This window comes from Myotis lucifugus, unplaced genomic scaffold, assembly GCF_000147115.1.
Source record: "Myotis lucifugus unplaced genomic scaffold, Myoluc2.0 scaffold_111, whole genome shotgun sequence".
NCBI lineage: Eukaryota > Metazoa > Chordata > Mammalia > Chiroptera > Vespertilionidae > Myotis > Myotis lucifugus.
In genome coordinates this window covers 3,475,043-3,497,284 of record NW_005871159.1, presented here as the reverse complement: position 1 = coordinate 3,497,284, position 22,242 = coordinate 3,475,043, and the positions used below count along the sequence as shown (strand labels likewise).

The following is a 22,242-nucleotide window of genomic DNA, read 5'->3' as shown; positions in this document are numbered from 1 at the left end:
TGAGGGTGGGCTTTTGGCCTGCTCCTTCTAACCTCTTCTGGGAAGAGAAACTTTTACACTCATTTGAAGACTAATTCACACCATGGAACCAGACATGGACACCATAGCACCCAGTTGTGTAGGATGGCAGCAAACTTGGACTATTGTATACCATTTTGATGTGATTTTACTCTCCAGTGCCACTGCCTGACAATATAAATCAAGGGTTTGCTGTATAGACCTTAGGCCATTTTGTAAACATTGTTCTTTGGATTTTAATTCTCGTAGCCACCAGGGGGCCCTCAATGCCGGCTCTCTGAGGAAATGGCCAGGAGGAAGTTTGGCTTCTGCACTGAAGTAGAGGATTACAGAAAGTAAACACAGGAGGCCCGGCTGTTTCCGATGAGGACAGAGCCCCATGTCTTTCCTGCTCATGGTTACATGACCTTAAATTATGCAATTCGGTTGCCATATTGCCAATAAGTTCCTCCCTCCCCCATCCTCAGGTCAGGTGAACCAGTGAGGTTAAAGGGCACAGCCACGTATAGAGCCTGGTGTCTGGGACAAAAGGGGAAAGCTGATGGTGTGAGGCTCTGGTGTGTGTGACAGAGGAGGCGGTGCAACAGGTAAGGAGCCTGGGACCCAGCATTAGCCACTCAGAGAGGCTTTGGCAGACTGGGTGCCGCGAGGAACACCTGATCTCCTCCTGCTGCCTGGCTGGGGCTGTCGGTAGGGGCCAGCCTCCTGGGGAACCCCACAGAGCAGAAAGTGAGTTCCACCGGGAAGGGTCTGCTACAAACAACCAGTGTGGGCTCTTGTATTTGCTGGTGTTCCCTCTTCATCGAATGTGCCCAGGAGAGTGAGGGCGGGTTTCTTCTTGTCCTATCAGGGCACAGGTCCCCCCCTAAGGGAGTCCCTCAGACCAGGAGGCCTGTAGCACTCCCCGAACACCCAGGTGCCTCTTTCTCCTCAATTTGTTTTCTTCAGAGCACTTGGCATCCTCTGGCATTTTGTCTGTTTAATCAGTCTCTGTCTTTATACTTAAGGTGGGTTTGTTGTAGAAATTATAATTGGGTCTTGTTTCAGTCTACCCGTAGTCTCTGTGCTTTAATTGATGTATTTAAGGCCACATTTAAAATCCTTATTGCTGTGGCTGAATTAATCTGTACCATGTTTGTAACTGTTTTCTCTTTGTTTCCCTTGTTCTTTGTTGTTTTTTTTTCTTTTGTCTTCCCCTCCTTTTCTGCATTCTTTGGTTTTAATTGAGCATTTATATGGTTCCATTTTTTTCTCAGCATGTCAATTATACCTCATTTTTAAAAAAAATATATTTTTCTTGATTTCAGAGAGGGAGGGAGAGGGAGATAGAAACATTAATGCACACCCCCTACCGGGGATTGAGCCTGCAACTTGGGCATGTGCCCTTGACCAGAATCAAACCCGGGCCAACACTCTATCCACTGAGCCAAACCAGCTAGGGCTATATCTCATTTTTTTTAAGTTTAATTTGTTGCCCTAGAGTTTGCAATATATATTTAAGCTACACTAAGGCCACTTTCAAATGGTAGTGCAGGTACCTTATAACAGTTTTCCCAATTCCTCCCTCCTGTCCCTTATAACATTGCTGTCATAGATTTCATTTGCCCATAAGCTGTAATCATCTGATATATGGTTGCTGTTGTTATTTGAACACACTGCATTTATTTGTCTATATATTTATACTGTCCGTCTTCCCCAACTAGAATGGAAACACCACAGGAGTAGGAATTGGGCCTGTCATGGCCACCATTCTAGAGTCAGGGCCAAAACAGGGTCTCAGTGTTGAGTGAGCCAGTGGAGTCTTCCTTCTTCCTTGGGTAACTTGGTGCGCTGTCAGATACACTGACAATGGATGTAAAGTGAAGCCCCGGGGGCGTGTGCGAACTGGAATACTCACTGGCTAATCCTTTGAGTGGGCGGAGCTTGCAACTGGACAGATAAGGGTTATAAACCTTCACTTCGTCCCCCACCACACCAGAGACAAGAGCCAGGAAGTGATAAGGTTAGTGGTTAAATTTTTATACTCTTCTTGGGCTTGGTTGGATAGTTACATTTTGCGGCCAAATATGCAGCTTATAGTCAGCAATTGTTTTAATTTTGTGGTTAATTGAATGCCTATATTTCTAAACTTGCCTATATCAAATGAAAGGAACAGATATTTTTTTCCCTGCAGAGTAGATACGTAAATGAACACGGTATGGCAAGTTACAGCTGGGCCTTTTGAAGACTTTCACTGCCTATGCCTGATCACATGGTACCAGACATGAACATTCCCCCACATCCATGTCACACATTACATGTGAGAGGACAGTGGTACTTCAGTTGATTGGTGGACATAGCAGACTTAACAGAACATAAACATGTATTACTCTTTGAGCCGTTACATTTCTCCCTCTTAGGCAAATCTCATATTTTTTACATAGTTGAAAAAACAGAGATGCCACCTGCTCTGTGCCAGGGTGCTAACCGGTAAACTAGTCTCCTGCCTCTAGGTGTCTACTCCACTATGCTTGGAAGATTTCTTCCAAATAATCTGCCCCTGGGGTCTTCCTCTGGGGTCCTGCATGCCTGGGGAACTGCAAGTTGAAAAGCAGGAATCTGAGTCAAGCCCTGACACCATTTTTTTTTTTTTTCCTAAGACTTTAAACAGCTTCGGGCCATGTGGCAGTTCACCTGGCTTATTCTCTAAGCAGCCTTGGTGACCTAGGTAAATGCAAGTCTCTTTCTTGGCTGTATCTTTCCTATAAGTAAGTTTGTAAGTCTTGGGGGTATAAGCCAACCTTTTGTGAGTTTTGCGATGTGAATCAACCCATTAGATACCCTCATGGAAAGGAAACTAAGGTTCTGAAACTGAAATACAAAGCTCTCTGGAGAAGATGCTTATTAGCATGTGAGGTTGGCCTAGAGCTCCCTCCTGATCGTCCTATTCCATCAGCAACCCACTCCCTCTCCACCTAGGAATATTGTTCAGGTGGGTTTGTGTATTAAAAATGCTGTATAAATACTTGAGCTCTTTTTCAAAGTCTCATGTAGGAGACTTTCCCTTTGGTAAAATCCAAATACTGAATATGTCATATCTTACTAATGACGTGCTTTGCTATTGTTATGTATTAGCAAAATAGAAGAGAAATAATTCATAATCGAGTAAAAACAGACAAATTTTAAAGCTATACTGAAAGTCTTGGTTGTGCTCTGAAGCAGTATATACTTAAAGCTAAAATGAGCTACTTCTTTCCAAACTAGCAAAGTACAGTTCTGTGGGGAATACAGGGTTACCTGGGAGAGTTTTCTGTCTCCGTGATAACTTTTGATCTGCTAGTTATAATGCAGATAGGCCATTCTGATCCATTGGAGAAGCCAGAGTAAATGTCATGGCTATTTCTATGGGTAATAGATTTAGAATTGACATCTTGTATTCTGACCCAAAACATTTGCTAAAACTGGAAACCTTTTCAATGAACCCCTTAAATTTTTTATGATCCAGAAAAGTCAATAAAAGCCTGCTTTTTGCCTACCTGTTCAAATAAGTGAGAAAAATGTGTGTTGTTTTGCCTAAATCATCCAGAGTGACTGTTAAACATTGTCAGTTCACTAGAATTTCACCCCCAAAAGATTGGCTGCTTTCCCGACACATGCATTCAGCAGATAGGAGCATAGACCAAAGAATGAAGATGAGGGAAGAGAAGCAATATCAGAAGGATTGTTAAAACTAGAAGAAATGGAGGAAATTGTCTAATTCTGACCAACTCTTCATTGTATAGTTGAGGACTGACATTTCTTCCAGACATGCCCAGGGCTGGAACCTACATATCTGGTACTTTGTTAACATTGGGAATTGAAGAAGGCCTCACTCATTTCCTAGAAATTCCTCTTAAAAATATCCTTTAAAATAAAATTCCAGTGACTGAACAGCAGAATGACCGGTCAACCAGTCTCTATGATGTGCACTGACCACCAGGGGACAGACGCTCAATGCAGGAGCTGCCCCCTGGTAGTCAGTGGGCTCCCACAGTGGGAGCACCGCTCTACTGACCAGGATGAGCAGCGCTCCCACAGCGGGCCGATCCCTGCATGCCATGGCCCTACCAGTGCACGAATCCCATGCACCAGGCCTCCAGAGAGGAAGGGAAGGGAAGGGAAGAGAGAGATAGAAACATCAATGATGAGAGAGAATCATTGATCAGCTGCCTCCTGCATGACCCCTACTGGGGTTTGAGCCCACAATCCAGGCATGTGCCCTGGCTGGGAATCGGACCGTGACCTCCTGGTTCATAGTGCCATGCTCAACCACTGAGCCACACCAGCCGAGTGGAATTCCTCTCATAGAGGGGAGTCAATACAAATGATCTCACATGGGAAATTTACTTACAATTCTCCCCAGTTCCCTCTGCCCTTCTCTCTCTCTATTCTGAGCCACCCACAACTCCAGCACATCACCCTTTGCTCTGCCTACCTTTTAAACGCCATGCTCTGCAATTGTGCCTGCCCAGCAGTTCCTGGGAAGAATGACCCAGAGCCTCACACTGAGCCCCAGGTGCAGGTTAGTTGGGTTTTCATTCTAGACTCGGCTTCTCGAACTTTATTTAAATATACAAGTGAATCACCTGGGCACGTTTTGAAAAATGCAGACTCTGATTCACAGATTGGGCCCAGGGACTGTGCTTCTGCATTTCTAACACGCTTCCGGGCGAAGCTGATGCTGCTGGTCCAACACACCAGCAGAGAACGCTGCCCCTCCTTTTGGAAGCACACTTGAATGCCGCTGCGGTGTGGAGATACAGGTGTGTGTGTGTGTGCACGCGCACCATTTATTGAGTCCTTACTATGTTCATCAGTTTGTACACATTATCTTATGTTCACCTCATAATTAATCAAATGAATTAAGAGCTATTAGCTCTGCTGTACAAATGAGGAAACTGAGGCTCAGAGAGGTTAAAAACCTTGCTCCAGCGAGAGGTAGAGCTGAAACATGTTTTTACTGTGGATACCCAGCACTCACAGTAAAATAGATACATGTTCCATTTTCTAAAATATTGGGGGCATATTTATTATCCAAGGACCACACTCTGACTCTCCAAAGGTTGTCATGCCATCGTGGCTGCTTTCTGCTGACCCTCCTGAGGCGTGGGTCCCTGGGACTCTGGGTGGGGAAACGCACCCCACTCTCATCTCAGGTGAAGCTGCACACAGGTGAAGTCTGTGAGCCCCCGCAGGTGAGGCTCAGTTCCCAGTGTCATCCGACCTCCGTGGGAAGCCTTCCAGGTTTGCTGAGTTCAGGGCACACCTTTTGGTCAACATCAGTAGCACAATCATGAGCTTTGAAGAGATGGGAATAAGTTTATACTCAGCTCAATGCCTTGGGTTCCGGGTCTTCCAGCAGCTTTTGCTCAGAGTGCTTGCATCTTGGGTAAAATCCAGAAAGCGCTGCTCCTTTGTTCCCCACCTCTTCATTTCCCACGGCTGGCCGGTCCCACGGCTGGCCGGAATGAAAGCTTCCGTTGCACCTGTTCTTTTAAGCTTTGATGATGTACTTTTTTTCTTTTTTAACAATGAGAATAATTGGGTTTTCTATTTGAAGGGTAAACAAACCCAGTGTCCGTATTACCAAGCTGTAATTTACCCTAATCTTTGTTGACATTCCTTAGAGGTCAAGGATAGAGGACTAAAGGACTTGGTTTTGTCCTTAACCTATAATGCCATGGGGCAGGGAGCAGTAGGGCTGAGAAACAACATATAGACAGGGAGGGGCAAAAGTAGGTTTACAGTTGTGAGTAAGTAAAACAGATTTCCTCCTGCTTTTGTTAAACACCTATTTCCTTCTGACTTACCTCTTGTTAGTCTGGATGTTTCCATCACTAGAGATAGGTAAGGTTTTTGATGGCAGGAACTACATGTTATTTATCTTTGTATGCCTGGAGTGCCTAACTTACTACTATATCCATAGTAGGAGTTCACTAAATGTTTGATGCTGAGAGAATAAAAGATGGAACACAGAAATTTAACACGTTAAGGAACTGGTATGTATCTCAAAGTGGCACATTGAGGTTACAGCTGCCACATGTCTGGACTGGTTCTATAAGAGATGGAAGAACTACACCGTCACCCCTGCCTTCCAGATGTTTCCCTTGTGAGAACTTTTTTAAAAATTTATTTTATTGATTTTTTTACAGAGAGGAAGGGAGAGGGATAGAGAGTTAGAAACATCGATGAGAGAGAAACATCGATCAGCTGCCTCCTGCGCACCCCCCACTGGGGATGTGCCCGCAACCAAGGTACATGCCCTTGACCGGAATCGAACCTAGGACTCTTCAGTCCACAGGCCGACGCTCTAGCCACTGAGTCAAACTGGTCATGGCCCTCATGAGAATTTTGCAGTGAAGAGTTCGGCTGGTTCCTGGGGTGGGAGCTCATAAGAGGTATTGGGCCCCTTCTCGGTGCTCAGCCCTTCTAGAAGGAACAGCCCTTCCTGGGAGGGGTTGGGCATGGGGACTGAAGTCCTGCTGCGCCCCTTAAAAAGTCATCCCATTTAGAAGGCCACCGAGCCAGCCGAAGCTGAGAGATGAGGAATGGTGGCTGATTGGCCAGACTCAGCTGTGATTTATTTATGGGGCACATCAACATTTGCTGGGACTTTTCCAAGAAGCGGTAGCTGGTTATTAACAACTAGAGAAAAAAAGTTTCCTTCTCTTGGACTAGAAGGGGGGGTTGCTGGGTTTAGTCCTGTTTATCTGAGATGGGGTCTCCTTCATTCTGATCCTGGGCTTTTAGGGCTCCCTCGGCACCACTTAAGCCTTGGAGGTGATGGCAGGGAGGGGAGTGATTCTGTCCCTTGTAATTCAGCTCTGGGTCTTCCAGTTACATCCTTCCATCTCCCATGTGCCCGGAGAATGTGCAAGGGGCCAGCCGAAGTGAAGTGGGGGAAGCTGTGAGCACAAAGTCTGCACATAAAATACAAAATACACTTCCTTGTAAGAGTGAACCATGAAAATGCTCTGTTCACAAAATAAAGGCAGAAGCCACCCCAGATTTTACTTGTTGAATATCTTGTATTACAATATGGAGTCAGATTCACAAAAAGTTTTAGCTCCCTTTTGCAAATATCAATTGCATTTGCAACAAACACTTATGAATCCCCTATAAAACTAATAGGCAAACCTATCTTAGCATAAAAAACTCAAAGAATTGCTAACCCCACTGGCAATTTGCTTCAAGAAGCGAGGACTTCACTTGATATGGGTCAGATATTGTCTGTATTTCATCTATCACTTTAACTCAATCCTCACAACCACGACCCCATTTTAAGGATTAGGAGACTGAGGCTTGGGGAGGTGGACTAAGGTTGTACAATGGTGAGGACCACAGTAGGTGCCGCCTGGGGAGCTGAGGTCAGCCTCTCCATCCATGTGCTCGCCATCGGCTTCCTGAGAACCCTCCCACCCACAGAGCCTTGGGCACTGTGCCAGTGGGAAGTATTCTTGCTGTTTCCTTAAAGCATATGGGGTTCGAGGGGCAAATGGGGTAAAGGAGACCCAACAATCCTCTAAGTTGATAAAGAGCTTTGGTTTATTCAAAACACTTTACCTTTATCTCATTTGGTCACCCCAATAATCCTGTGACATGCACAGGGGTCACTAACCTAATACTTCCTGTGGTTCTACGACAGAAAGGACTGTCAGGTCTGCTTGCATGATCATGCTACTCTCCTAGTATAATTTTTCTCAATTACAGACGAGGACACGAAGGCAGACCAAGGTTTAAGGAACTGATCCTGAGCTTACCCAGCTCCTTGCTGGCCAGGTAAGGACTTGAATCCTGGTCCTGTGTAGGTCTGTGTCTATGCTTGTCCCAGACTCAGGAAAGTCTTTGGCAGAAATGAGAGTCCCCAAGTTCCACCGAACATTTCAATCCAAACAAGCCCAGCCCCTTGCCGCTGTTAGGAAAGATTATATTTTGTAAGATCATTAATGAAACCGTCATATTAACTCCTGCTTCCTTTTCTCAAAATACCAGAGGCAGTCTCTCAAATCTACAGAAAACCTTGATATGTATAATCTGTTCTTTTTCCTTAAATTGTGAGATAGAGCATACCTGCATATAGGAGGTTGCAAAAACATTTATGTGCAGTTTATTTTTTTATTTTTAAAAATATTTTTATTGATTTTAGAGAGGAAGGGAGAGAGATAGATAGATAGAAACATCAATGATGAGAGAGAATCACTGATCGGCTGCCTCCTGCACGCCTCCCACGGGGGATTGAGCCTGCAACCCAGGCAGGCACCCTTGACTGGAATCGAACCCAGCAATCTTCGGTCTACAGGCTGATGCTCTATCCACTGATCCAAACCGGCTAGGGCTATATGCAGTTTAAAGATAAATTATAAAGGCTAATTACTAATTCTGTTTTAACACTTGGAGTGCGGAAACGAGTTAAGTCGGCTCGCGTGAATTGCGCGTACTCCGCGGGAGCCGTCTTTAACTCGGTTCATATAGATTTGCGGTGGAGTGCGGGAAACGCAAATATTTGTTTGTAATCCACCCTTTTGGTGGATGGAACAAAACCAAAAGACAGAGCCATCTTATATTTTGGCGGGAAATTCACCCGCACTCCAAGTGTTAAGAAATAGAACATTATTAGCACCCCAGGATGCCTCAAGCTCCTCCAATCATAACCTGCATTCTCCCACTAGAGGTGACCATCCTGCTGCTGGGGTCATTATTTTCTGGCTTTTCTTCATAGTTTTACCTACTATGTACCAGTCTGCATCCCTGGACAACAGCTTCGTTTGCCTGTCTTGGAATTGTTACAAACAGATACACTCCATATGGTGTGTGTTCGTTTGCTCGTTAAACATCTTATTTGGCCCTTTAGGAAACCCTGAGCCGAGCGTCATGGCAGCCAAACCCAAGCTCTGGTACTTTCCTGGCCGGGGCAGGATGGAGTCGATCCGCTGGCTGCTGGCTGCAGCTGGCGTGGAGGTTGGTTCCTGACTGGGAAAAGGAAGGAGGGCAGTTGGGGTGAGACTGAAGTGAGCTTCTTCCCTCTTCAAAATTCAGGATGGTGCCTCCCAGCCACACTGGCTCTTTCTCTTTCCAGCTGTCTTCCTTTGTAAGAGATGCAGAGGGGATCGTGGTCCTTGGTGTAAGCAGGGGTGGGAGGGCAGAAGCCAAGGAAGGTGTTCTGGGAGCTTTGTAGGGGCTGGAAAGATCTTGGTGGTCATAAGATAAAGGAGATAAAGGAAACCACATAGGGATCATTTCTTTCATCTGGCCCAGCTGATTTCCTGGGGTCCTTTAGCTCTGCCGTAGCATCTTAGTTACGTGCTACCCAGGGCTGCCGACTGGAATCCTAGGCCCACTGCGATCTGGTCTCCCCTTGAATCATCCTCTGAAGAGCCTGCCCCACTGGGATCTTTTTTAACTCTGAGTTCCCTCTCCACTGACTTTCATAGATTTTCACAAGTGTTATTGTTTGGTTTCATGCAGGTATAGCCTTCCTTTTCTCTACTTCAATGTCATCTCCTCTGGAACAAGGGCTGGTGATCTTGGTTTTTCTCTATTCCCTTTAGGGAATTCTCTCCTAACACTGCTCACCTCATCCTACCCCCATCTCGAGGTTTGAGGGACAAAGGTCACTCTTCGTCACCAAAGCTTTAGAAACTCCACCGTTAAGTAATATTAACCTCACCTGAGTAATGATCTTTGGACCCCTTTCATTGAATATATGAGCATCAAAGAGAAATTTGATTAGAAGGAAAATAACACAGAAAGGAGAGGAGAAAGGAAAGAAAAAACAGAAGAGGAGAGATCATTGGGGAAGTTGGAGAAAAAGACAAGAGTTTGGAGAGAAGAGCTAAGGCAAAGGAAAGGAAAAATATGAATGGGGGTGTGGGGTATGCTTTAGGTAGGCCAAGAGCAAAAAGGGTTCCAATCCCAAGGGACTCTAAGCTTATCTACACACACACTCTCTATCAGAATTGTTCAGCTGTGTGGTAGTTGATGGCTTTGTGTTCCTTTTAAATTTTTCCTTTCTTGAAGCCATTGGGCATTTTATACCAAGAGCATCTATCTCTCTCTCTCTCTCTCTCTCTCTCTCTCTCTCTCTCTCTCTCTTCCTCTCCCCCCTCACATCTCTGTCTCTCAGCACCTTATTAAAGTTATAACAATGTCTCTGTCCTTTATCCAGTTTGAAGAAGAATTTCTTGAAACAAGAGAGCAATATGAGAAGTTGCAGAAGGGTAAGCCTAGATTTGTTCAATCTCATCTTATTGGAAAAAAATAGAAATGTGTTTCTGGAAGTACTCATTTCATTATAAAACACAGAACTCTAGAATGTCAACTATCAGAAAAGGCGCACAGTATGACTGCTAACATGGATTGTCTGTTCACTGTGTCCCTGGCACCAAGCTGAATTTGTCATCTGCATAGTCTCTTTAACCTTCATAAAAGCTTATCAAGTAGGTTACGACCCCAGACCTCAATTGGATAAGATGCATGAACATGGGTGACCAGTGCCAATTGGTTCAAAACTCCCCACCTCACTGAAGAATCCTTTAAGAATTCTTAAATAATGATCCAGTGGGCTGAAGGGGAAGGAGAAAAAAGGAAGGGAAATGTGACCTAAGATATTCTCTAGTTCTCATTGTTCATATCCACTTCTTCTTGGTGGTTTTAACAGATTAACGGAAATCATTCTATTAGGTCACAATTTTAGAATCAAGACCATAGAAAAGATCCAAATTTGTTTAAATGTGGATCCAAGAAGACATCTTTAATCCATACGATTCCCCAGAAAAATTTCTCAGAGGAAAAAAAAGAGTACTTTCAAATTTCTAATAGCTATAACATTATTTTTCTTATCTAAGGAAACCTGAGTGTCCCACTGTTGCTGATAAACAATCATTGACAAATTACTATTATTATTTTATTGATTTTTTTTTTTATTTGAGAAAGAGGAAGGGAGAGGGGGAGAGAGAGAAACATTGATGTGAGAGTGAAGCATTGATCTGAACGCTCCCTAAAGGGGATTGAGCCCGCAACTCCAGCATGTGCCCTGACTGGGAATTAAACAGCAACCCTTCGGTGCACAGGAAGATGCCCAACCAATTGAGCCATACAGGCCAGGATGAATGTTTTCCTTAAAAAACCTTTAACTTCTCTACATCCTGACTTTTAAAAAACTTTTTTTTCTATTAACGTATAGTTGACACAAGTCTCCTCTTTACCATAACATAAAAATGATCTCTATGGTCATAGATTGCAGTGGGCCAGATCTTATTGAGTGGGGAAGGCCCGATCACCCCTTTCCCAATTCTTGTCCAGGAATCCCCCTGAAGCTCCTCTTCGTCTTTATTTCTGCCCCACTTTCCCGCAAACAAGGACAGTTACTGGTGCATAGTAGGGATTAAATACATGCATATTGAATAAACAAATGAAAGTATCTCCATAATCTTGCCCATGATCATTCTGGCAGGAGTGCTCCCTAAGAGCCTCTAAAATACTCCAGCTCTCTTTGAGTCTGTGATGCTGCTTTATGTTTGGGACACCCTCCTGGCCATGCCTGCTGTTTGTGAACAAAAGGCAGAGAGGGACAGCAGAAAGGTCACTGGGCCACTGGGCTGGGAGTCAGAGGCCCACTTCTGCTGGCTTAGCTGTCCCCTGACTCTGTCAGTTTGGGCAAATCCTTTGTGCCTCCGTTGGCCTCCACCCTGCCATTGTCTAAAATATGAATGCTTTGAACTAAATGATCTCAAACATCCTTTTCTGCGCTCTTGATCTTAGATTTTTTTAATCATCCAGAAGACGATCATCAGCTCCTGATTCTAATGGATATTTGCATCATAAGCAGTAGAGCCCAGCTTTAGATACTCCTCCAATATTGAACAAATGTAGAACTTTTAGGAAATTGACGTCTCAATAGCAGTATTCATATTTACAAAGCATGTTTACTAGTATGATCTTATTCCTACGCAAAGAAACTCAGTAAGACAGGACAGATAGCGTTACAGATCAGAGAATAAGCTCAGAGAAGCTAGAGACTTGACTAACTTCGTCATCTAGAGAGGGACACTGGCTCCCTGAAAGCTGTTCCTGGTTTCTGCACTGGTGTTCTCCCCACCACTCGCTACTGCCTCTCACTAAGTACAGTAGGAAAGGTAGTGAAATTGGGGAAATTAATTGTGGCCTTTCCCAATGCACTAGTGAAGTCTGGCTTTTATTCTGGGTCAAGTTCCTTAATCTCAGCAATGTAGACGTGTAAATGAAATATAAAGGCTATTCAATTCTTCCAGACCCCATGAAAAGAGCACTATTTGTAGTATTTATTTTTTTAATGTATTTATTTATTTATTTTTGGTTAATCCTTACCCGAAGATAATTTTCCACTGATTTTTAGAGAGGGTGGAAAGGAAGGGGAGAGACAGAGAGAGAGAAACATCGATGTGAGAGAGACACATCGATTGTTTGCCTCCCACATGCACTCGGACCAGGGCCGGGATGAAGCCTGCAACCGCAGTACATGCCCTTGACCAGAATTGAACCTAGGACCCTTCAGTCCGAGGGCTGACGCTTTATCCACTGAGCCAAACAGGCTAGGACTGTCGTATCTTTTTAAAACACATTATTATATAGGCAGTCATTCACAAAGAAGAAAATTTGATTTTACTAAACATCTACTATTGACAGTATTTAGTATTTTACTAATGTTACCTCATTTCATCTTTTCAAAAATCCTGCTAGATAGGTATTATTACTATTTTAGAGAAAAGGGAGCTGAAGCTCTAAGTAAGTCATGGCTGAAAAGGGCTGAAGCTGGCATTCGGACCCGGGTATGCCAGGGTTCTTAGTATCACATCATCTGATGTTGTATGGACCTAGAGTGCTACCTGATGTACTTTTTAAAGAATTCAGACTCCCAGACTCCACCCCTGAATGAGGACATCTGGGAGGTGGGTGAATATTTTTAACAACCCACCTCCTCCAGGCGATTCTTGTACATTCTAAACTTTGAGAATCAGTCATAGTAAATGTAGAAAGTCCTAAATAGCCCGGCTGGCATGGTTCAGTAGTTGAGCATCAACCTATGAGGTCACAGTTCAATTCCCAGTCAGGGCACATGCCTGGGTTGTGGGCTCAATCCCCGTTGTACAGTGTGCAAGAGGTAGCTGATGAATGATTCTCTCTCATCATTGATATTTCTATCTCTCTCTCCTCCCTTCCTTTCTGAAACCAATAAAAATATCTTAAAAAAAATAAAATCCTAAATAATCACAACTAACCAACACACAAAGATGCATGAACCATCAAGCAAATCTCAAATTTTCTGTTAAGCAAATGGTAGTCATTTCCTCAACAACTGGAGTCTTTAACTCACCACTTTAGATAAAAACTAAAAATCATTTAACAAAATTAAAAGTGGACACTTTTGCAGGCTTACAACAGCCATGGAAGGAGAGTATCTTAATCTTTCTTTGCTCAAACCACAGATGGGCGCCTGCTTTTTGGCCAAGTGCCTCTGGTTGAAATTGATGGGATGATGCTGACGCAGACCAGAGCCATCCTCAGCTACCTGGCTGCCAAGTACAACTTGTATGGAAAGGACCTGAAGGAGACACTCAGGTACCATAGGATTTATGCCTGTACTTGATTCTTATCCAGGCCTCTATAGGCACCCACTGAGACCTGGGTCAGCTGTAGCCTTTCAGCCTGGACTGAGGGGGAAGGCAAGGCAACAAGGGGAGATGTACTCTTGTTACACCCAACACGACTTATGCTTAACTCTGAATAAATACTCTAGGCTTCTCCTTTTACTGCTCATAGCAATCTGCATTCAACATTCTCATATTCTCTCTCCACTCCTAACAAAATATCTTCTCATAAAATGACCTGGCAAACTATTCTACATGAAGGTGGAAATGAATGAACTAATAAATAAATATTGAGTGATGAGCTATTACTGCAAATAATGCAGTGCAACGCATCCTGAAGCCCACTGATGTAAATCAGCAGGTGTTTATTATTACTCACCAGTCTATGGGTCATCTGAGTGGTGGGCGTATCTGGGCCAGGCTTGACTTATCTTGACTGAACTCACTCATATGTCAACCAGTAGTCAGCCAGGAGGCTCTGGTTGTGGGTGTTGGCTGAATATTGATTGGGAGGCAAATGGGCCATACACCTTCCATCTTCTCATTTTTTTTTAAAGATGTGTTTATTGATTTTTAGAGAGAAAGGAAGGGAGAGGGATAGAGAGATAGAAACATTAATGATAGAGAAACATCAGAGATTGGCTGCCTTCTGCATGCCCCACACTGGGGATTGAGCCCACAACCCTGACATGTGCCCTGACCGGAATCAAACTGGTGTCCTCTTGGTTCCTGGGTCAATGCTCAACCACTGAGCCACACCAGCTGGGCCCCATCCTCTCATCTTGAACTTGTCTCATGGAGGCTAGGCAGGGTTCTGAGATAGTGAAAGTACACAAGGCCTCTTAAGTACTAGGCTAAAAACTAGTTACTTATTAATTCCTTCTCATTCTATTGGTCAAAACAAGTTACAAAGGCAACCCAGGAAACAGACCCCATCTATTGATGGAAGAAAGTGCAGGTTTTATCACAAATACTGGAGGGTGAACATTTATGGCTATTTGGATGATTGGTTTAATTTCACAGGAGATAAGGAGATTTAAGACAAAACAAATATAACTATAAAAGTTTATCTGGATTTGGGGTCAAAGGGCATTTTCAGTGTTCTCTTATATCTTATCACCATAAGCATGGATATAATGAGATGGTCAGTAAATACAGAAGACTTGGTAGAAGTAAGGCCCACGCTCAATTGTTCAGAAAAAGGAGAGATCCTAACATAGAAATGAGCAGTCCATAAACAGAGGCAGCTTATCCCAACTTTCCCATAGCTCTATCTTTAAAATTGATTTAGTCCTTCTAACCTGGCAATCCCAAGGGTACATGCCCAGAGAAGCAATTTCAAGCACAGCGTATGAATAGAATCCTTTTATAACAACGTAAACAAATACTAATGTGCAAAAACTGTCTGCTTCTCATTGTCTCAATGCATGTTTTTCATTGTTGTTTTTTAAATACCATTAAGTTTGTTGGATGCTTAGCACATAGTGGGTGTACAAAGACACACAACCCTTAATGAGTTTGCAAACTGGTTGCAGAGATAACTAGCATAGCATGAAAATAATAGTAATGTATCTACTATGATTAGACTTTTAATAAACTTTTTAAAAAAGTGTTTGCCAAAAAAACCACTTTTTTCAAAGGAAAAATTTTAAGAGAATAACATGAGTTGTTTGTCCGACCTGACTAGGAAAGTAAACTTCTTTCTCAGATGCCAGGTCAACAGAAGACCTGATAAATGATATATCTTCCAAGAGAAAAGGTCCTGGTACTAAATTGTTTTGTTTTTTCGGTAAACTTCATTCTTTTCGGTCTTTAAATCCATAATAACCTAATTGCTTGTTTATGGAAGGTTTCAACTTAGAATCACTCATTAATTCTTTCTCGTGTCCCTTTATTCACTAAACATTTCCAGAGACCCTACTATACCGAGATCACTAGGCTGGTTCTGGCTTCAGAAATCATTCCTGAGCATAGACACGAAGGGAGGGAGAATCAAGTCATTCGCCCCAATTCCTATTAAACCACAGAAGTTGCAGGTTGGGAACCCCGTACTGGAGGCTTCCTCTGGGAATGAATCACACTGTGTTTTGTCAGGATCAACATGTACGCCGATGGCACTCAGGACCTCATGGTGATGATCATGACGGCTGCGTTCAAACCCCCAGAGGAAAAAGAGGAGAACATCGCTTTAATTGTGACAAAAGCGAAAACCCGTTACTTCCCGGTCTTTGAAAAGGTAGGCTGCAGGATCCAACCCTGCGGTGTGGCCGGCGCCCAGATGCTCCAGCGACAGCTGCGTACTCAGATCCTGTGGGGCGGGGCAGCGGGAGAGTGGGGTAGACAAGGGAGGAGCTGACCTCTCGGGACCACCCTCCAATCCTTCTCTTGTCCCGGAGCGGAAATGGAGAAGGGAAGGACGAAGCTGGGAGGGAAGGCGGGAGCGGGGCGGGGCAAGGCAAGTTCCCACCTCCCCTTCCCAGGCTGCAGGGATCCAGGCCTTGCACATTTCCGATTGCTGATAAGACTAAAAGAGTGAGTATCCGAAAAGACAGAAACCATGTTAGAGCTTTCCTGCATCTGGACTAAAACTTTAGTAAGGATTCCAAAACAAATGGCATGTCTAATTATGGAACCCGCAACACAACAGACTTAGAATAGACCAAATACAATGAAAGGATACAGTATTTCTGTTCTGATTTAAACAAACAAATAAATAAACAAACAAACAAACAAAACAATCATCATCATCATCAAGGCATCATCATCTCAATTCATTGTGTCAGATATTTCTTTAGGCTTTAATACTGTTGGCTAATCATGCCTCACTCAAAAGACAAAGCCTCTTAAAGTTACAACTTTTCTGACATCATTTTGGGGCAAATGCTAATTACAGATGTCTTCTCAGTGTATCTGTTAAAGTTCCAGGAGGGCCGCATGCCACATGATAAAGACTTGTTAGTATAGGGTTCCATATATAAAGGTTTGCAGGACAACATAATTCTGTGGTATAATTCAGAATAATTCAGCCTTCGCCTTGAAAAAGAATGATTTATTGTTGACCAAACTATAATGAGTTTTGCCAGAAGCTCAGAGTATTAGACAAGCAGGTTCCTGTTTATTTGGGGACAATGTGCAGTGATGTTGAAATACCTTTCATTGAAAAAGGGAAAAACTAGTATGATTATTTAAGTTATGGTGTTGTGAACTGGGCTTTATCATATCATGGATTTTGAAATATGTGTGGCCTAATCCCAGCACATCCCAAAATGTTTTAAATAATTCATTTGTTCAAATCAGGATCAAACTCAATTTCGTTTACTGTAATTAGTCAATTACATAATATTTTAAAATAGCTCCCTTTAATTTCAGGTTCTTTCCTCTTGCTTTCTCTCCTCTTTCCTCTTGCATTTGTCTTGCCAGGTTTCTCACAGCCTGGAGTTTACTATTGCAACATAACTCTTTCATTCCCTAGATTTTCTGTCAATTGGGAGTTAGAATTAGAAGCTTGACAGGTTCAAGTTTGATGTGTTTTGGCCAGACCGCTTCATCGGTGGTGTTGTGTAGTTCATTAGGAAGCACATTTTATCTTGTTGTCACTGTTCTTATGACTCAATGTAATTTATGATCGGTGCCTAGACCCACTGATTTATCAGTAGATGCAAATGTTGACATCCCAATCCTGCCAGTTCCTCTTCATTTATTAGCTGGAATCCTTTCTATAAAATGACTCTTCGCCTCATAATATATTTGGTTACTCTGGGATATGGTTTTTGTAGGAAAGTAGGATAAATGCTACTTTCTTTATATTCACCACGTTTGGACTTCTTGTATCCCATTTGTGATTTATTTGTATTTGTGGTACAAATCATGATCTTTGTGTCGCCCTCTTCTGGTGGGTGGGGACACTTAACAAGCTCTAGTCTCATAACAGGGAGCTCCATTCTGGCACTTTACCACCCATGATGTTTTGATAATCACTGACAAATTTCCCAAAAGATGGTGCTAATTTACAGCAATGTGTAAGAGTATCGGTTTCATCCTGTCCTTGCCAGCATTCTTGAGGATTATCAAGACCAAGATTCTTTAGCAAATTTGATCTGTACATGTTTTGTAAGTGGTTAGCCAGGCAAAATAGTCTCTACTTTTATTTGATATTCTTTGTTATTTTTCTTTCTGCAGATTTTGAAAGACCATGGAGAGGATTTCCTTGTTGGCAACAAATTCAGCTGGGCGGATGTACAACTCTTAGAAGCTATTTTAATGGTGGAAGAACTCAATGCTTCTGTTCTCTCAGACTTCCCTCTGCTAAAGGTAGTGTGTTAACATCTACACAAAACCCAGGGGGAAAATGAATAAAAACAAAGAATGAAACAAAGCATGGCTCCAGGTCAATCTCAGAAGGAACTCAAGAAGACTGTTTAAAAAAATCATTATTTTATCATTTTGTAATTTTCTCCTGCTCACACTATAGGATCATTCTATATATATAAAAAGCCAGCAACCCGAATGCCGAATGCCGAATGACTAGAACGACCGGTCACTATGACGCCCACTACAGCCAGTCCTGCTCCCAATTGGCCCCTCAACCCCGATTGGCCCATAGCCCCTCCCCCTGCCAGCCCCACCCCCGCCCCCGATCAGCAACCCCCCACCCTGATTGTGGGCAGGGCTGGCCGGCCAACTGCCCACAGCCCCTCCCCACAGCTGGCCTGGCCCCTGATTGGCCCCCCTAGCCCAATCGGGGGAGGGGCTGGCTGGACCCCACCTGTGCATGAATTCATGCACCAGGCCTCTAATTAGGAAATAAAATCTTACAAAGGGAAAAAGAATAGATTATTTTGGTTTCGGGCATAAACATTTAGTGTGTTTTTCATTTTTGTAGTGCTTTCCATTTTTTGTTTATTTGTTTAGCACTGAGTTTTTCCTGATGAAGCAAGGATGACAAGTCTGTCTTTGTTGTTTCCCTTCCCTCTCCTACCAAACAACTCTGCTTCCTGATAGTCCCAATGACTCCAAGGCCTCCACAAAGTCCCTCAATGAGACATTGATGAGAGAGAAACATCAATCAGCTACCTCCTACACACCCCCTTCTGGGGATTGAGCCCGCAACCTGGGCATGTGCCCTGACTGGGAATGGACTGGTGATTTCTTGGTTCATAGGTTGACACTCAACCACTGAGCCACCCTGGCTGGACTGTGTTAACATTCTTATAGTTATTTCTTTGCTAGCACCTTTACTTATTCCCTTATAAATTACTAGAACAAGAGTTGACAGGTTAAAGAATTTTTTTGAGTTTTTAACACACACTGCCTAATTATGACAGTGATTTTTTTAAATTAAGATAATGTAACTCAGGCTATGCACACCAGCCATTGTATTATCCTTCTCAGGAATATCAGCAAACATGCATTGAGGGATTAACTCAGATTCAACACACTGGGCTCCATACGCCGGCTGGTCTAAGTAACCTCCACTCATGACAAAGTTTTGACTTTTTCTTAAAGGTTGTGACCGCTATGGAGGCCCTGATTTTGCTGTTTCTCATTCCAGGCATTTAAAGCAAGAATCAGCAACATCCCTACAATTAAGAAGTTCCTGCAGCCTGGGAGTCAGAGGAAGCCACCTCCGGATAGCCGCTACGTTGACGTGGTCAGGCACGTTCTGCAGTTCTAATGGCGGCAGGCCTCGCTATGTTGCATGGCCGCCATCAGCCACAGCCTCGCACGTGCTGGAGCTCACTGTAGATTCTAGGTGTAAAATGTCTGGAAAGAGCAAAGCAGTACTGCCATCAACAGCCAATGCCAATTAAATGAAACATGAGACCATTTGGTTATATGAGCATTTTTAAACTTGTTCATTGTGGATGATGCTTAGAACTTTTTTGAGATCAACGTATATATGAGTAGGAGGCTGATATATTTAGGGTGGTGGCCTACATGGGGCCCTGTCCTTGTCTGTATCCAGGTCAGAACCACTGGGGAAAGGGTGAGCAGAGCTTTGAGCGTGGGGTGGGGGGGGCGGCGGGGGAGGGCAGGGGAAAGGGGACCGTATTTTTCGAATACCCATCCGATGCTGAGTACTCGGGATAGAAAAAAAGTGGCAAGTGACAAATTGTCAGGAAGAGCTTGGATGATGCAGTAAATCCTAAGGGGATGTGTGGGGGACAGAGAATGTCCTGGGAACACCGTTTTGAGACCCTGATAAAAACAAACAAACAAACTTGGACAATTAGACAACCCTATTCCACCTAACATAGCTGCCAAGACTGGGTTTGTTTTGGTGAAATAATGCCAAGTAACACTGAGATTAAGATATAACCAATGAATATGTACATTGGCCCAAAGATTCCCTTGGCTTGACATACTTTCTTTAAGGATAACTATTGTGTTCCGAAGTTTGTAAGCTCAGATGCACATGGGGGCTCTGGTGGGGGGTGTAAGGCTGATTGGCGATGGGGTGACTATTCAGGGTGATGTTACAGGCACAGCTGTGGTTTCCGGTGGGTAGAGCAGGTAGGGAGTAGGGCTCCTGCCAAGGGCTTGGGGTGCACAATCCCACCAGTTCTACACTGGACGTTCTGCCCAGACTTGATCAGTTTCTGAATGTGTATCCACATACACATCCTTACTTATGAAATGACTTAATGTCTCACCAGCCTTCAGGCCATTTCCTTAGGGCCGCCACAGCACATGGCCTCCTACACCGCTCACTGCGACATTCAGTCCTCCACCCCTTTTCAGACAATGGGCTGCTCAACAGAGCTATGACAAGCTGGGCCCTTCAGCATCCCAACCCCAGCCCACGGGTGACCTGAGCTCCTGCTCCCAGCGTGGCCAGATCCCAGCCTGGGATTCCATTTAGCTAAGGACCCCATCTCATTCCCGCCCGGACAAAGCTATGGCCAACTCACACCTGATGAATAAGACAGAAGGGGTTGGCAAGGCTCCTCATCAGTGTAGGGATGACTTTTTCCTCTGACTTCCCCCAGAGCAGAGAGTCTGAGCTTAGAGAAATTAAGTGGAAAAAGAAATTATTATTATATTTTATTTATTTTTTAAAATATATTTTAAAAATTGATTTTAGAGAGGAAGGGAGAGGGAGCAAAAGATAGAAACATCAATGATGAGAATCATTGATCAGCTGCCTCTTGCATGCCCCCTACTGGGGATCAAGCTCACAACTCAGGCATGTGCCCTACATGGAATTGAAATATGACTTCCTGGTTCATAGTATGATGCTCAACCACGGAGCCACACTAGCCTGGCTACATTATTTTTAATGACTCAAAATTTTAAGGCAATTTCTTTTTATTATAATCATGTGGTCTTGGTAAATAATTCAAACACTTTAGAAGGCTTATATAGTGAACAATAAAATCATCCCCCTGACTCCCCAGATGGTTGCTAAAAACAACCACTTCCTAGGTTCTCACTCCTTGCCTGGGGGCCTACACAAGCCCTAGGCCTGGCCCCAAGCTGGCATGCTTTCCCAAGCACACCCAAGGCACGTGACTCAGGCACAGCTGGCCACGTTCATTGTCCCATAATCCCATAAGTACGACTTGGTGTCTTATAAGTCTTTACCCGTTTGTTGTTCCCTATGGGGTTCTCTTTGGGCTGACTGTAACTATGGGTACCCAGGAAGTGGGCTCAGAGACCCAATAGCACCCAGCAACATTCAAGGTCCCACTTCTACTCCCTCGACACCAGGGAGCCTTGAATGTGGACAGAAAAAGAAGGGTGAGTGAAGTCAGTGAGCTGAACATATCCACAGAGATGGAGGGTGGGGCCCTGGAGGCCCCGGGTCCTCTCTGCCATGAGACCCTGGGAGGCAGAGCCTGACCAGCCTGCCCTCCCACGTCGGGAGTTGAGCACTCCAGCAAGTGAGCATTCCTTTTCTTGGTGACTGACTCTCCCGTTTCAGTTAAAGTGTGTGTGTGTGTGTGTGTGTGTGTGTGTGTGTGTGTGTGTACAAAGAATTAAAACCTGGGCAGTGGCCTCATAATGACCCCTCCTAACTTGATGGGGGTCATGAATCCTCCCTTTAGACTCCAAACGCGTGATTGCATGAGTTTCTGGGCACAGGCTAAAGGGAGAAAGGTGAAGACAGGGTCAGAGATGTTTGTTCCCACTGATCACCAGCCCTGAGTGAAGTTAGGAGCGAGGGATTTGGTTTTGGCCTTTGAATTGGGGGTGGGGGTGGTGATTGGTGATAGTAGTTGTTGCTTTTAAGCTAGGAGGGGTTTATTAGCACATATGTTTGAAAGAATGAGGGTGAGTTCAGGGACTCTCAGACCCTCAGGGTTGCTGTGTCTCCTCCTGTGTCGGCTCAGGTTCTCTCACAGCGGTGACTGGCTTGCCCTGCTGGTGGCTCTGGGGCTGGCCCCGAGGGGTTGCTGAAGCCACAGAGGAACCATGTGGAGGAGGCGGGAGTGGTTCCTCAAAGCAGTGGGGCCGGTATTCACTGTGCAGTTTACCGATAGGGAGAGTGAGGCTCAGCCAGCCCCTGACCCCTGCGTCTGTCGTGCTGCCAACAGGAGTTGCAGGGATGCCACAATCCCTGGGTGTAGGGATGGGGGGA

General features: G+C 44.2%; 1 protein-coding gene across 6 annotated transcripts; it reads left to right on the top strand.

The window, feature by feature from the left end:
• The first annotated feature begins 185 nt into the window (after positions 1 to 185).
• On the top strand, positions 186 to 19,487 carry LOC102431070 (glutathione S-transferase A4). Of its 6 annotated transcripts, none has more exons than XM_014459635.2 (8): positions 186 to 605; positions 7,747 to 7,815; positions 8,888 to 8,994; positions 10,202 to 10,253; positions 13,500 to 13,632; positions 15,756 to 15,897; positions 17,841 to 17,972; positions 19,213 to 19,335. In XM_014459635.2, the coding sequence occupies exons 3-8, from the start codon at positions 8,908 to 8,910 to the stop codon at positions 19,333 to 19,335; spliced, it is 669 nt and encodes a 222-aa protein (XP_014315121.1). In that variant the 5' UTR covers positions 186 to 605; positions 7,747 to 7,815; positions 8,888 to 8,907. The 6 variants fall into 6 exon arrangements, with proteins under 6 accessions (XP_014315121.1, XP_006093300.1, XP_006093299.1 ...); XM_006093238.3 differs by lacking the exon at positions 186 to 605 and adding an exon at positions 649 to 747; XM_006093237.3 differs by lacking the exon at positions 186 to 605 and adding an exon at positions 1,466 to 2,020.
• Positions 19,488 to 22,242: the final 2,755 nt, after the last annotated feature.